This window comes from Pinus tabuliformis, chromosome X (assembly GCF_031772625.1).
Source record: "Pinus tabuliformis cultivar Carrire ecotype Pingquan chromosome X, CPIR1, whole genome shotgun sequence".
Lineage (NCBI taxonomy): Eukaryota > Viridiplantae > Streptophyta > Pinopsida > Pinales > Pinaceae > Pinus > Pinus tabuliformis.
In genome coordinates, this window is record NC_142308.1 from 1180975928 (window position 1) to 1180993788 (window position 17861).

The window sequence follows — 17861 nt, forward strand, 5'->3', positions numbered from 1 at the left end:
CTTTATTTTTGTGTCTTATAGGCAAAATTTTAGAAAAAAATAAGGATTCTCATTTTAATGTTTTTGATTCCTTATGTCTGAATATTTATGTTTTAATTTTGTATAATTATCTATCCATCTTAACTCTAATCTATCAAGTGCCCAAAGGGATCAAATATTTCGAGTGCAAACTTTTCTTCAAGTTCAATTTTTAAACCTCTTTTTTTAGAGAAAAACTTGAGGAAAGGTTTGCACCTTGAGAGATTTGATCCCTCTCAAGGCTTGACAGATCCTGAGTTAAGATGATCGATCTACATTGTGCAAAATATTTTAATGTCAACTATGTTTATATTATATATTGTTTAAAAACAACTATGCATATATCATATAAAGCAATTGAATTTTTATTTTTTTTGTTAAAATGTTTGTAGTCTCACTATTTTACATTTTGCTATTTTTTATTTTTCAATTTTCCCTAAAATTCAACAAAGTTATTTTTGGAGTTACAAGTTTAAGTTATGTACTCTATGTAGCATTCAAAAATACAATTTAAACAATGAAAATTACACATTCTCTCTCTACAAATATTTTGGAATAGAAGAACGCATCTTTTTTCACTTTAAAAGAGGTTTACACGTGAAGAGATTTGATCTCTCTAATAAACCATTTTGTATCAATAATAGCCATGATTTAACATTTTGTTTTAGCTTGATTTCACCATAATAGTGAACAATAAGTTGATTTCATTATAATAATATATTATTTCTCTTTGTTTAATATTACAATCAATGAGTTAGGAATAATGTTAAATAAATCATTTTTTCTTTGAAATTTTTTCCTTTAAATTGTCTTTATGATGCTTCTTTTTCTTCTTTCCGCTTAAGAAAATACTAAGGACTACTTAGTAAATATTTATATACAATTCATTGATTTAGGATTTTCTTAATGAAAGAATACTTTCTCCCACCTTTGCTAACATTAATTGGTTTTGTATTTAATTTTAATCGGACTTAAAACAAATGGACATTGAGTGGAGTTTATTGCTACCAAAGTTGAATTAGCCTCCCATTCTCTACCTTCAATCTCCTCATGCTTTTTACTAAGTTCAAAAATCACTCTTGGATTGTATGAGAGTCTAACCTTGTTTCGAAATCCTTCAATCTCCTCATGCTTTATACTGAGTTCCAAAATCACTCTTGGATTCTATGAGAGTCAACCTTGTTTCGAAATCTTTAACATTTACATTTTTTCTAATTATTTCATTCAACTGCAAGCATTTTAAAAGTTGTCAATGTTGAAATTATTTTTTTCCCACTAAAGTTCGCTGTCAGTGTACATCTTTGTTTTCTTTTGAGAAATATTCCCAACGATTGAAAGGTTTGTTTCACGCAGAAAAGTGAGTGTACATTTTGTCTTCTTTTGAGAAATATTTCCAACGATTGAAAGGTTTGTTTCACGCAGAAATGTGGGTGTACATCTTTGTCTTGTTTTGAGAAATAATTCCAACGATTGAAAGGTTTGTTTCACGCAGAAAAAGTGTGCATCTTTGTTTTATTTTGAGAAATATTTCTCATGATTGAAAGGTTTGTTTGGACAATATGTTCCAGATCTCTTTGTTACAACTTGTAACATTTCTAATGATTGAAAGGTTTGTTTCACCAATGTGTTCCAGATCTCTCTGTTACACCTTGTAACATTGCTAATGATTGAAAGGTTTGTTTCACCAATGTGTTTTAGATCTCTCTGTTACACCTTGTAGAAGTTAGCAACTTTGTAATAATTTGTTGTCAGTGTACATCTTTGTCTTCTTTTGAGAAATATTTCCAAAAGATTGAAAGGTGTATTTGTTGGTTGTGTATGTTTTGAGTGTACAGTTTTGTTTTTTTAGGAAATATTTCTAGCGATTTGAAAGATTTGTTTCCATTCGTTTCTATGATCGCTATCAAGTTTTTAAAACAGAAATAATCACATCAAAAAACTTGTTTCTAGTATATAATTTGTTTGGAGCGAACATGTTTGTCCTCTTTTCAGCAACGATTGAAAGGTTTGTTTTCTGCATATGTTCCAGTTCCATCTGTCACACCTCTAGGTTGGTGTGACTTGATAATATGCTTGGTACTATTAATGCACTATTTCCAAATAGTAACACGGGTTACATCTCACAAATAGTGGGGATGTAGTAAAACTTTCTTACAGAAATATGAAGATATTGAATCATTTTGAGCCACTGTTCCTCCAAATATTCTCTCAATAATGGGTTTTGTACCATGTAAAAACTTCCAAGAAATCCATCAGAGAATCTAGACAGCGGTTTTGTTAAAACATAAATAAATTGAAATTATCTCCAGACTATTGTTTTATTAAAAAATAAATAAATTAAAATTATCTCCAGGCTATTGTTTTTTTTAAATAAATAAATTAAAATTATCTCTTATTTTGAGTACAAATCGTTAAAAGTATGGTGAAAACTTTTTCAAGATAATTTTGTTAGGTTAGTCAGCTGATATTTCCCATCATGTGAAGAAAAATAACGTGATTTCTAGACCTGTTTTCATTCTCCTTTCGTAAAGGGTTTCAATAACAAAACTTGGAACTCAGAAGTATTTTTGAAACACGGCCAAGTTTTCTTGTAAACAAACTTTCATTTCACACTATGTTAAATTATGAATGGTAAGTTAGATTATGAGTCTGCTATACATAAATAGCATTTATCATGATACTACATTACTGAATCCCACTTTGATTTCCTAGAAGGGCGCCTAAGGGATAAATCTGGCCTCTGATTTGATAATCTTCGGTGCTTTTGAAACACCACCGAGTTGTATGCAACAAATTTAGTAACAACATTTCAGACTAAGTCAGATTATCAGTTTGTTGGACATAAATAGCATATATCATGATACTACATTACTGAATTCTAGTTTGAATTCCAAGAAGGCCTAGGTGACAAATCTGGCCTCTCGTCTGATACTCTTCTATAATGTACCTATACCTTTTGTATGGGGACTAGGGTACAATTATTACTTGTACATTGGAAAACTGAGATTTAAGGGTTATAGAGAAAACACGTTAATGCAAATCATCATTCAGTTGTAATGGTTATAGAGAACACAAAAGGGGATTTAATTTTCTTTATGCTTCATATCTTCAATGCAAATGAAAGAAGATATGATCATGTTTTGACTATACCATTCTTATAGAAGAAGAAGAAAGAAATTATTTTAACGTCCACGAGGCTAAAGATAGCCTATGGGACAGATTGATTCTCCATCTGATTCTTGTATTCAACACTTTTCCTACTAAGCCTCACAATAAACGCTCCCAACTTCTCAACAAACCCCTCATTGAATAGATTATCCCAAGAGCTAGCTGCCTGAATATCTACATGACTTTCCCTGTTTTCTTTGAAAGTCTCGCATTGTAAATTGAAATGCTTTTCTATTTCCACTTTCCTGGAAGAGCAAAAAATACATACTTTTTCCTCCCACGCTTCTTTTGGCCTTTTCGAGTGCCCTGTTTCACAACAGAATGGATGAGAATTAGTCCTTAACTATGCAATAATAATTTTATCTCTCCAATAAATATTGGCCTATATGTATGCTTTTTGTTGATGATTATGCGTGGGATTAAACTCTTCAATATAGTACTTTTTCTTTTTCTCTAGATCAGTATCCCAAGTACGCTTGTGGAACTTATCCATAACAAAAGTTTTTATCTCTTTACTGTTTATGAGACACGTGTTCAAGCAAATACCTCATTTATTAAACCATTTGTTATTTTGCAGCATCCAAATCTTCTTTCTTTTGCACAACAATCTTAGACCATCTTCCCTCTTCCATTTTAATCCCTCTTCCATTTGCTCATTTTTTTTAAATACTTTATGACTGGCACAATATAAATTGCTTCTATAAATTGCTTCAATAGAAGCAGCGCGTGTTTCACTCAACAAGATAGCATAAGAAATTGCACTTTTAATTTTGAATTTGTTTGTAATGAAACGCTCCTGAATTTTCTCAATTTGTTTCCACTGCATATCGGATGTACTATTGGCCCACAGTTCACAATTGTAGAAAATCACCAGAATCACTAAAATCCAAAAAAGAGTTTGAGTGGTTTTCCAGTCTCATAATTCTACCTCTCTACACCTATTTTGAAAAGCATAAAATGTTTTCCAAGCCCCCAAATTTATTTTCTTTCTACAGTCGTCCCAACTTTGATTTTTGTTGAAGTTTATTATGAGGTACTTGCAATCTACAACTTCTTCAAGGGTGTTGCCTTCAAAGTAGAACTTATGTCAGTTATGTTTTATTTTATTAGAGAAAACCACTATTTTTGTTTTGCTAATATTTACTTGCATCCCCACCTTTTTACAAAAATGTTCAAGCGAGAGTAAGTGCTCTTGCAAACCAAGAGAAAATTTAGCAATCGGAATAAAGTCATCTGCATACAAAAGAAACCTTATAACAAACTTGTCCAAATGGATACCGTCACCCCCTTGCGAATTTAGCCACTCTTCAAGCTTGTCGAGATGTAAGCCAAAAAGTGTAGGAAACAATGGGAAACCTTGCTTGACCTCGATATTACTTCTAAAACTTTCAGAAATTCCGACTGAAGTTCTATTTTTGCCTTTCACATACAACCTATTCACATCTGCTCTCAAATGCCCAGAAACCCCAAGTTCCTCAATTTTGTGCCAATGACTATCCCTAGGAATTATGTGAAAGGCATTTCTGAAATCAACAAGGCAAAAAAAAATTCTTCTTTTACTCCCAAGATTTTTCAATAATGTGCCCTAAAGTTATACTATGATCAATTGTGGAATGTTTAGGTCTAGACATTGTTTTCCCTTTAGCATGCTTATCTCTTTCTTATGCCCACTTGCTGATTTGATTTTCTAGTGTGCTTCCAAATAAATTTGCAAACAAAGGGTTTATCATTATGGTCCTATAATTGGAAGAATTATTGACGTCGCCACTCTTGAAAAGAGGTATTACCAAACTAGTTATCTAATCTATGGGGAACCCCTGTTGTATGATGTTGCTCAAAAAATTTGTAATGTGAGGTGCAAAATTTTTTAAACCCCACTTTAGATACTCTGTTTGGAATTCAACTAAGTCTTTTTCTTTTACAACACCCAATTTCTTGATACCCATCTCTACCTCTTGCACCGTGAAGAGTCCAGTATCAGTGTTAACCAAGGGAGGAGGGCCAACCTGGGGATCTTGCTCATAAAGTTGTCTTACATAGTCAAACCATTTAAAAGTTGTGATACTATTTTCAATTTGTATCTTTCTTGGCTTGAGCTCCTTCCAAAATAGTTTGGGGTTATTTTTCCCAAGGAAGATTAGTTCTTCCCTCCTTAAAACCATGCAATCAACATTTTTTTATTAATATATGCTTATAAGCTTTGAGCTTTATGTTATCCTTGTTTGATTCTTTCCACATTCCCCTTTTTTTTGCATTCCTCATCAAACCAAGCATTAATTGGAAAGCAATTTGTTTCAGATTCCTTATTTTTTTCTATTTTGCACTCATCAAGTGTGCTTTGAATTAAATGTCTTAATTCGTGACTGTGAAAAACAATGTAAACTTTGAAACGGGAATGGTAAACTCAAAACAAGAACTCTAGCCAAAAAACCAAAAAAAACATGAAAAAAAACATGAAAATCAAAAGTGTTGATACTCGAATACTTTTTTTTAAGTGAGGGTATTTTGTCAACATTTCTTAAAAGTGACAGTAAAAGCTAATAAAACCCAATTTATTTATGTGAATAATACCCTGAAAACAAAAGGTGTTAATGTTGGAATAGTGTCATTTTTTTAGGATCAACACGGACCCTGTAAAAATAATAATAATAATAATAATAAATAAATATTTAAATAATTCAAAAAAATTATAAAATATATATATATATATATATATATATATAAAAAAAACGAATACAAAAAAAAAGTTAAAAAAACAATAACAATAACAAGTAAACAGAACTATATTATTTATAATATTCTTATATTATAAATAAGAATATTATAAATAATATTTATAATGTTGATTTCTCAATTGGAGCTCCTTCCAAAATAGTTTAGGGTTATTTTTCCCAAGGAAGATTAGTTCTTCCCTACTTGAAACCATGAAATCAACATTTTTCTTTCTTAATATCTACTTGTAAGATTTGAGATTTATGTTATCCTTGTTTGATTCTTTACACATTCTCCTTTCTTTTTTGGATTCCTCATCAAACCAAGTTGCTAACCAAAAAGCAATTTATTTTAGACTTCTAAAGTTTTTGCTCTTTTGCACTATGCAAGCACACTTTGAATTAAATGTGTTAATTCGTGACTATGAAGGTCATGAATTGGGATTTTACCCTTCTCGAAGAGCCTCTCTAATGTTATTTTGAAGGTATTATAATTTTCTGGAGTCAAAATAATTATGCCCTTTGGGAAGTTTTGTTGAACACACTAAGTTTTTGACCCTAACTGCTTCTTTCCAGTCCTAGAGAAACTTAAAAAAATTGGCTTGTGATCTTATTTTAAGTACCAAAGTTGGTCTCCAATCAAAACTTCCTCCATTTTCTCACACAAAGCATGCGAGTAAATTACATAGTCTACTATGTTTTCTCCATTCTAAGTATTGCAAGTGAAATTAATTGAATATTCCCATCTAGTCAAATCATTACAAATAACTAAATCGAAAGCCCCATATAGATTAAGCAATTGTTCACCAAAGAGATTTATCCCTTTTCCTCTAAAATTATTTCCCACTAATGATTAGTCTCTTCTATAAGCCGGATAGGGTCGCAATCTTCTTTACAACAAATAATGCTGGCTTGCTCACTTGCAATCTTAACATTGAAATCACCCATTATAACAAACTCACCTAGATGAGAATATGTTGCAATATTCACTTTTAAGGTTTCAAAGGGGTCTTTGTGGTCAATCCCTCTACTTTTGTATATTTTTGAAACTTGTGGCGCAAAATAACATGCTGCAATTCTAATGTGATTTCCATTTTCTGATATTTTAAACCAAAAGAATTGTTTATTTAAGTCTTCTTTTTCTAACTGAACAAAATGACCTTCTTTTTCCTCACTAATACCATGATACCCCCATGTCTTTTTCCATTCCCTATTGTCATGTTCAACGCTGCCATTTTCTAGTACCCTTCAAATAAAGGTGTCTTGCACCCTTCATGCTTATGTGTTTCAATGAGGCAGATTATGTCTCTATCTTCCACAATAGACCCTAACTTAGGTCCTCATCTCCATGGGTAACCTATGAAGTTCCAACAAACTAATCTTAAGGAACCCTAGGTATGACTTGATTGCTATTTTTTTTGACACGCACGACTTAGAGTTGAGTCTTTGTCCCTACTTGCCCATACTGACCTTACTTCCTAGTTTCATACTAAAAAGTTGGTTGCCTCTTATTTATTACCATCTTGTTGCTATGATTTGGAAGGAGGTCCAAATCACGCTATCACGACTTTAATTTTATAAATCCATGCTCTCTTGCCCTCATCCCTTGCTTCCCTAGCCTTTGAAATGTCCTCCCTCCTTTCCTCTTGTTGTTTTACAGTTAAATATTCTTCTAGAAAAAAGCGAAAACCCTTCAAGAGATGCTTCTTGCTTAGAATGATATATTTATCATGCAAGCTAGGCATGATGTTTTTTATGAGCCTCACTCTCTCACTGTTAAACTTATCCACCCTCCATGCTTGACATATTTGTCATTGCCATAGCATCTTGTCTTTCAGGAAGTCCCTTGTACGGTCAAAAGTACATTGATTTTTCCCATAGTCTTTCACCCCTTTAATAATTATGTTTGTTCTTCTATCTTCTATTTCCTTGATTTCTCTATCTCGCATGTTGTCAAACCAAATATTTGCTTCTCCTTTCCTATTAGCAGAATTGCTAATACCTTAAGCCCATGTTTTGAAAACTTTTGTGGAACCTCCTTTCCTTTCTTCCCTTTCTTTCACTTCATGGTTATCTATTTGGTAAATCACTTTCCCTTTATCCTAGGATGATTTTGCATTCACCACCTCTATATTTTGCACTACATATTTCCTCATTTTTTCCACATCCACCTTCATGCGTTGTCATTTTGTCTTCCTTATTAGGGGAGCTTCTTGCAGCAATGTCACTTGCTCTTTAACTTTATTACTTTATGCTAAATCCAGGATTTCAACTGTTATTACATGAATTTTTTGATCTATTTCCTGTTATTTAGATTTTAAAACTTCCAACCTGTTTTTTTTGCTTAACAATTATTTCACCTAAAAATCAGATGATTGGGTGAGAGGTGTGGATGTGGGAATATAGAAGACAAAATCATCAATGACTTTCCTATGGGCATGTTGTTGCCACATGCTTGCAAAGGAGACTTGTTTAAATATTGCTTATTATGAAGGGCCCGAGTACTTTCCCTTTGAGATTGTTTCCTTGTCTAGTCCCATTTTACATGGGCTAGACTTCATTTTAAATTGCCCTGATACTGCTTAGCATTGAACCAAACCCACTTCCCAACTTTTTCTAATGATGCAATTTTCACTTGTCCTAAATTATTTGTTTCCACAAGTCCTCAAATTTTGTGTCTCATTGTCATGTTTGAATGCATTTTTTATGCACTGTCCATCAAATGTCTTAGAAAAAGCTGAAAAATGTGTCCAACAAAGCCTCGAAATATAAGTAACCTACAATAATTGTATATGTTAAACTCCAACCCCTCCACTGCTGCAGTGCCGAACTCCTAATTTCTCCACCCAACTTCGAACAATGCCTCCTTCAAACCCAAACACTCCTCTGGACAAACCCTCATTTTTTTCGAAAACCATCATTAGGGGAATTTTGAGGTCTAAAATAGGCCTCCTAAGGAAAATATACAATCAAAATTCACTTTATTAGAACCAATCACATTTTAGGGGATGACATCATCCCCAATGGTTGAGGTGGCATTGTTTGAGTTAAAGGTGCTTATTTGTCACATTCTTAATATGGATAAAAACTCATGGTTAACTATGATAGTGCTCTAAGTACTTTTAAAGTCATAAAAAAAAAGACTCATAATAAATGTCATTTCATACTTTTTGAATAAAATACTAGTATTGTTATTTCATAGTTTTTTAAAGAAACAGTGCATATCTCAATACAATCTTCATGTCTTTACACATTTTTCAATAAATATTATATTTGTATATTTTAATATATTTGTTTTTAAATTATTTATTAATCTCATTTTATTTAATATTACAATTATAAATTAATTATAAATTAATATCTATACATATATATTATATATATGAAATCAAAATAAATAAAAATGTAACATTATAATTTTAGGATAAATCAAATCTATGAATAATATTATTTTAATACTAATAGCAATACAAACATATTAAAATTAAAAAAAGGTATATTAGTTTGGTAAGATTTATGATTTTTTTAATAAATTAATCTTATGCTTAATTTCAAGTTATTGAATAAGATATAAAGTTATGTTATTATAATATTTTTAGACAAATGAATGTGATAAAGATTATAAAAAAAATTATAATGTTTTTCTAAAATAGAAAATAATAAATTTTTATTATATTAATTACACTAATAATTTTATTAAAATATTTAATGATTTAAAAAAAATTATAATGTTTTTCTAAAGTAGAAAATAATAAATTGTTATTATGTTAATTAGAATAATAATTTTATTAAAATATTTAATGATTAAAAAATGAATATAATTATTATTCTTACAATAAAATTTACAATAAAATAATATACAAATTGTGTTGTGATGCTTATCTTAAAAAATAAATAATATTAATTTTTTACATATATATTTTGCATTTGATTTTTTTATTTTTTTAAATTAATGAAAGAATTAAATTAATTACATATTATATAATAAAAATAATAAAAACAAATTAATTAATAGTATATTATACAATTAAGAATTTATGAATTTTTATTTATAATTTATTTTAAATTATTCAAGTACAAAGTATCAATACATTATTTGTTCAATAATAATGACTTGTTTATTCTTATTTATAGTTACATCAATATAATTTTTTTATTAGTTTTATTTTAATACAAATTTTTAATTAAATTTAACCATGATTACATGGATCATGACGCAAAAAATAAATTACAAATTCATAAATATTATTTTCTTATTTATAATTACATCAATTTAATTTTTTTATTAGTTTTATTTTAATACAATTTTCCAATTAAATTTAATCTTGATTACATGGATCATGATGCAAAAATAAATTACAAATTATTTTACTGATTTAACAATTCTTTTATTACTGAATCGAAAAACAAAAAGTGGGCTCACATTTCAAGCATAACTTGTTTCAGAGAAGAGCGCGCTTCCATCCATATATAAGCATTTCAAGTATAATCACAGTGAGCAAGGGTTAATGAGCTTGCTATCGGGCATTAAATGTCTGCTTAGCTGCAAGCTCGATAGTCATATAGTTTTCGGTGGAGACGGAGTGTTCGGAAAACACTGCGCGCGTCTGTTTTATATGGTTATCCAACTTACATCTAAGTAGACATTTAATGCCCAATAGCAGGCTCGTTAACCCTTTCCATCACAGTGCATTGTTCGTTCTTTCATCATCATGATCAGTTTGGAACGTTTTCCATTTTCCTAGGTGAAAAATGAAATAAATGGTTGTGATATAAAATTATCGATTGTGGCTTACATTCGTATATTTAAAGTTTAGTGAAATGGAAGAGTAAAAGTAAAACATTCTGTGATACCTTCATTTGTATATTTAATGTTTAGTGAAATGGAAAAGTACAACAATATGGTATAAACCATTGCCGCTGGTAGGACTTGTGCAACTTAGTAAGACACCACTCCCAGAATGTGCAATTGGGAATGCACAACTTTTGTTGGCCATGCTATATTTGTTAAATTTATCCGGATCGCGGATGTTCTAAATTTGAGAAGAACAATTGAATTGTAGATGTTATAAATGTGACAAGAAAAAATATAGCTTAGTTTAAATAGGTTGTTTTTTTTTTAATCATGAAAATTTTGGTAATATTTTGATAAATTTTAGTTGGATTTTTGTAAATTTAAGTTAAAATGGTTAAATTTTAAGATCTTGGTGTTCCAGAAGTTTTTGATGGTGCTAAATCTATTTTCACCTTAAAAAATATGATTTAAACACTGCTTCTACAATATTTGTTCAATTTTTTTTTACCAGAATTCTTGTCAAAAATAACCATCAAGCAATTCCTCCCTCCTTAAATTTGTCCAAATAATTAGATAAAAATGTTAATAAAATTTAAAAAAAATACTTGTAAATAATTAAATTCCAAAATATTTAGACCGAAAATACTAGAGCATTAAATAAAACATTGAAATCATCATAACAATGGACAAAAATTATCGCGGAAATCTGAAATATTTCGAATCTTCTCGCATCTGGCAACATGTCAACTGAAATGCTTGGCCAGCGAATGCTCAACATTGACCATAGATCAAGCATTGAAATCATCACAATAATTGACAAAAATAACCATTGAAACCTAAAATCTTCCAGTATCTGGCAACATGTCAACATGTCATAGAGAAATTAAGAAGGCATCATCATAGTTATCAAGTTTAAATTATCAAGTTTAAATTTGGCTTCGACTAATACTATAATATAAAAATTTGAATGAAATAAAATAACTAGATAATATATATTTTAAACATTTTTTTGATGATGATGATGCTTAACATTCGCTAAGACTAAACATTAGTCTATTGGACTTAAAGAAACAAGTTATTTATTTTGATTTAAGATTTTATTCCTATGTTCAAAAATCTTGGAGAAGCCTCCCGAGCTCAATATAATTTTGACATTGTAAAAGGTTAGGAAGGTCAGTATTGTAACAAAGATTGTGAAACTGAGATCTAATGTGGTTGTACGCGGGGCATTCTAAGAGAAAGTGGTTTTCATCCTCGATGTTCCTATTCTAACATATACAGCAGATCCTTTCCATCCATGGCGTTTTAGGAACTGCCCAACGACTTGTTTCACTATGGAGCTCATGAGAATTGGTTCTAATCTTTGCTATATTAATTTTCTTCTTTGAGCTAGTTAAAATAGAGAGATACTTTTGATCTTCTATGGTGGGGTTGATAACCTTATAATAACTTAATTTTCTTTTAGCCGCTAAATCTTTCTCACACCACATTTTTTTTGAACTTAGAAGTAACAATATCTTTAATGTTATTTATGTTTTGCAATGCATCATTCTCGTTGATCTCCCAATAGTTTAACCGGCCCTTGTGTCTTTATGCCACCCCCGATTGAGCCTTAGGTGGTTTTGGCTGGAATTTAAAGCTAGCTTAGGAAGTCTATGATTGTCTATGTTATTGAGTTTGTGCTTGTACAGCAGAAACCTAATCATAGCTAGGCTCTCAATAGGGGAAATACCTTCATCTATAAGGAGAATAGGATATGGTGTATTACTTTTAATTTTCAGGTTATAAGTTATAAAACTCTTCTGGACTTGCTCAATATTTCTCCATGATTCTCTGGAGATGCTGCAACCCCAAACCTCACAACCATATAAGATAACAGGAATGACTAAAGTTTCAAAGAGGAATTTCTTTTTATCCCACATTACAAGGTTTGTTGTTTTACAATTATTTTCAAGACCAAAATAAGCTTTCCACCCCCCATTAATCATTTTCTCAATGCTATGGTTCCAATTGAGCTTGTGATGAATATCAATTCCTAGGTACTTGTAAGAATACACTTCCTCCAAGATATTATTGTCATACATAAAATTAGCATAAGTGTCCTTCTTGGATTTGATAATCATAACTTTTGTTTTGTCAGTGTTAACAGTGATACCCATGGTAGAGCAGAAATACTTAAGAAGCCTGAGTTGTTTATCAAGATCAGATGGGCACCTTGCCAAAAGAACAATATCGTCAGCATAGAAAATAAGGATGACAACAATCCTAGCTAAGATCGTGCCATCACATCCTGCTTCCTCTAAATAGCCTTCGAGCTTATCGATGTAAATGCCAAATAGGATAGGGGAGAGGGGGAAACCTTGTTTAACTCTGATGTTACACTTAATATCTTTCGACCACCCCTCATTGCTCTTTAGCTTGGCAATTAAATTATCGTAAAACCTTATAGTGGCAGCTCTCAACTCGAGAGGAATCTTTAGCTCTTCTAATATATTCCAAAAGTTGTATCTAGGAACCATATCCAAAGCCTTTCTAAAGTCCACAAAGCAACAAAAGCCTTTATAATATATATCTTATACAACAATTATGTTTTTATTCATTCCTTTTTATTTTATTTTGAATTTTAAAAGATTTTTAGTTCTAAATAATTAAAAACCATATTCACATTCTTAATCTATGGTTTAACAAAATCCATATTCACATTCTTATATTTAAATTTGATAGGTATTTGTCCATATTTCATTTTTTAAGTATAATTTACTAACTTTTTAAAAAGTTGTTGTGAGAATAAAATTTGTCTAGAGAACGACATTAGTTAGCATTAGTTAGTTCAAAACGTGAACAGAATAATACTTATATTAATCCAAAAAACATGCTTACTACATTTATTTATTTTTTAATTAATTATATATATATATATATATATATATATATATATAATTTTCCAAAATTTTTTTTTTTTTCCTAAAATAGCAAATAGTTTTAATAATAATTTTTTCATAATTTAGACTTTGATTTTTACCTAACTAATCATTGTGCCAAGAAACTCTTAACTTTTTTAGCTAGAAGTTTTGGAAACTCATGGTTTTGCCTATCTTAAGATTAATTCTATTTAATTATTATTGTGGCGAGAAACACTTAACATTTTTTAAGCTAAAAGTTTTGGCAATCAATAGTTTTTTAGCTCCAAGTTTTGACAACCCATGGTTTTCCCTATCTTAAGATTAAGTCTATTAAATTTTGGTAACCCATGGTTTTGCCTATCTTATGATTAAGTCTGTTTAAAGGCTTGAAGAAATCCATTATGGAATGTAAAAGTAGTGTAATCCATTTCTATATATAAATCGAGTCAACCTGATGCAGGAGCATCCAGCTCCGAGGAGACAAAAGGCGGTTGACTGTCTCGTAGAGAGAGCAAGAACAAGCCAAAGACTACATGCATAGCTGGACAGGTTATTAGACTTGTCGTTTTTTTTTTATTTTCTTTATTATTTGTTTCATTTTTCCCAGAAGGCCGTTAGAGACCATAGAATTACAATTGTGAATTGTTTTAGTTTAGGAGATAATCAACAGTTAGTTATCATTTTTGTAAAAAGAAACTGGTTGGCAGTTGTACAAGTTCTGGTTGGACAGTTCAACCGAAAATGGAAGCAGTTATGCTTTCCAGGTGTTAAAAACAGAGAAAAAAATAGTGAGGGGAGAGAACCTCCGGCACGAAGGAACGAACAGTGAAACAATCCTCTGTAATACAAACAAACAAATATTTGCTTTGCCAACAAATGATCCACTGTTAACTATTTTACACGCATTCATATTTCTTTCTGTTATGTTTTAAAACGCATTTGAAGCGACAAGATATCAAGCTGTAACAGGACACGAGAAGACCAAAAGGTGTTGCTACAGGTAGCCATTTCCAGCAAAAAGAGAAGAACCATTCAACTGTCGCCGACAACGACCAGGTACCGAAAATACAACATTTTTCATTCCATTTATAAGTTAATACAAATACAGAACGCAAGTGAGGAAAATAGTTTAATGTGATTCACCACATAATCACCGTCCGTTACAAACAGAGCACACTACAAGATTTTCTGAGCAGATAGCACTCGCCGAAAAACAAACTCTTTCACAAACGTAGCCATTTAAATTAATACAACAGAGCAGGGCTATACGAGCCACAAAAGACAGAAGGGAGCACAGTCATCTACGACTCAAGTGTTGCAACCATAACAGAACAAGAACCAAGACATCCGAACCCTCCATAACCTAACAACTAAATTATGGTTGGAAAGACCCTACCCGTTTCATGAGACTGGGTGAGTTCGAACTGGTGACCGAAGACTGAGAGTGAACAAACCCTCGGCGGCCAGCCGCCTTAGCAACCTGCAACTGAAAGGGGAAGAGGGTTAGTGCAGAGCCGAAAACAAAAGACGAGTTAACACAACAGACGAAAGAAGCCATGAAACCCAACAGAACTTACCAGTAGTTGACAAGGCGACTCAGCAAAACCGAACCCGACAAACAAAGCCTGAGACCAGGAGCGGAACCGTAAGAGACTGTAACAGAAGTGGAGGCGGAATAAAGCATAGAACCATTGCATACCTTTGGAGGCGAGGACGAATGCACCGAGCCGGAAGCGCAGAAATGGAGGATACCCTGTCACAGTTACAAGCCAACTAATTATCAGAGCCGAGAAACAACCCATGTGACAGAAATTGTCCACAAGAACAACCAACCTACCATCGCACAGAGCAGGGAACCAACAGGGTTATCGCTTGCATAGAAAGTTCATGCACAGAGCAAAGAAAGCCCGAAGGCACCGGCAAACCACAACAGAACAGCGCTCAGAGTCGAGCACAGTAAACCACCAGTAACCCACAACGGAGCGGCGCTCAGAGTCGAGCACTGTGAACCTCCAGCAAAAACCACAACGGAGCAGAGCTCAGAGCCGAACACGGTGAACCACCAGCAAACCACAACGGAGCAGAGCTCAGAGTCGAGCACAGTGAAGTAACAAAGTGACAATAAACGAGGAATAGGGTTTAACAAAAGGTGGGAGTGGCCAGATCGGGAAAACCGACAGGTGGCGTCCCTTAACCGAAGAGGAGGGATAGCAATCAATACCAACATATTGCAAATGAGTCAAGGATTACGGAGGATTGATATCATTACACATAGACACGACAACTAACCTAACCAAGGGTTAACCACCGAAGGGTCGAGAGGGCCTGTAATTGTTGACACGATTACCAACTACACACATTAAGTTCCACACGTTTGTAAACGTTGGGGGGCTGGGCCATCAAAAGTGGTATCAGAGCAGGTTGTCGAGTAGGAGAAAATGGAGGTTGGCAGAAGAGGAAGAGGAAGAGGAAGAGGAAGAGTGGTCCGGAGGATAGCAGAAGAGGGACTCCGTGAGGAGATTCGCGTTTTACGTGAAAGATTGGCAGTAGTAGAAGCTGGGGGAAGGAGAGACCCAGCCGATGATAGTGATGCAGATGTGGCAGAACCAGAAGACGAGTTTGAAGGGGTGACACCGGAATTCCGGTTATTAAAGTCAGTTTTGCTGTCCAGTCATAAGCCAAAGCATGAGCTACCCACTTATGACGGAAGTTTGTCTGCAGATGTATTACTGGATTGGTTGAGTGAAGTAAATAAATATTTTGAGTTTGAGGAAACCAGTGAGGACAAACAAGTGAAGTTCGCCGCCACAAAGCTGAAAGGACATGCGTCCTTGTGGTGGGACAGCATTCAGGCGGAAAGGAAAAGGCTACACAAACAGCCTATAAAGAAGTGGGCCAGGATGGAGGCAAAACTGAAGGAGAAGTTTCTGTCGAAAGACTATCAGATCATGTTGTATAGACAGGTGCGGAACTTGAAACAAAGAGGAATGACTGTTAAGGAATTTACAGAAGAATTCTATAAGTTGAATCTGCGAGCAGGGTATGTGGAAGATACCCCAGAAAAGACAGCCAGATTTGTGAATGGGTTGAGGGGGGAAATACTGGATGAAATCGGTATCCTTTCACCCAGAACTTTGGATGAAGCTTACCAGTTTGCACTAAAGGCGGAGGAGAAAATTAACAGGAAACAAAATGCCAGGAGAGGAGGCAGAACTGGCAGAGGGAAAGGTAAGGTTTTTGGCAGAGGCAGAGGTACAGGTTCAAGTGAAGAAGGCAGCAGTTCTAAGTCTGCTGGCACAGCAGAGAAGGACAATAGCACTAGAGGAGGACGACCGGCTCAGCGAGGGCGAGGAAATGGTCGGGGCAGGGGAACTGTCCAGTGCTATCGTTGCCACAAGTTGGGACACAAGTCGTATGACTGTCCTGAAGGTGAACCGGTAGGTGGAAGAGGAGCTTATGTTGCTCAGTCAGAGGATGCTGAGGCAACACCTCAGGAAGTGGAGAACGCGCTAGAGACGGGTGAAGCTTTGGTGTTGAACAAGGTGTTGTTAAAACCAACAAAAGAAATTGCAGAACCTGACTAGCGAAAGGCTTTGTTCCGAACTGTTTGCAAGTCACAGGGTAAGTGCTGCAAGCTGATCATTGACAGTGGAAGTACCGACAATTTAGTGGCTGTAGAGATGGTGGAGAAACTGGGATTGAAAAAGTTGAAGCACCCCACTCCCTACAAAGTGTCATGGCTGCAGAAAGGACATCAATTGTTAGTTGATGAACAGTGTGAGGTGGAGTTTCAGATAGGCAGGTATAAGGATAAAATTATCTGCGATGTTATGCCAATGGATGTCTGTCATATATTGCTAGGACGACCCTGGCAGTTTGACAGAAGCGCAGTGCATGACGGGAAAACAAATTGTTATAAGTTTGTCAAAGATGGGATCAAGCACACGCTTGTACCCATCAAAGAGGAAAGTGCAGCTGAAACCAGTGGGGTAAAGGCGTTGTTGATGGGCGGAAAAGAATTTATAAAACAGATTGAGGACAGTGATGTAAACTTCGTTGTCATAAGAAGGCCAAAAGCAGTGATACTGCATACACAGATTTCAGATTTGCCCGAAGAAATCCAAAAGATGTTGCAGGAATTTGGAGACATCGTGGTGGATGACCTTCCGGATGAACTACCCCCCAGGAGAGGTATTAGTCACTGTATTGACTTTATACCAGGGGCAAGTCTGCCAAATAAAGCAGCTTATCGTATGAGCCCTAAGG

At 33.5% G+C, this 17861-nt stretch overlaps 1 protein-coding gene across 1 annotated transcript; it reads left to right on the forward strand.

Annotated features, from left to right (window-relative positions):
• Nucleotides 1-16495: 16495 nt before the first annotated feature.
• Nucleotides 16496-17179, forward strand: LOC149144160 (uncharacterized). Its single transcript, XM_089452049.1, has one exon. The coding sequence runs from the start codon at nt 16496-16498 to the stop codon at nt 17177-17179; it is 684 nt and encodes a 227-aa protein (XP_089308175.1).
• Nucleotides 17180-17861: the final 682 nt, after the last annotated feature.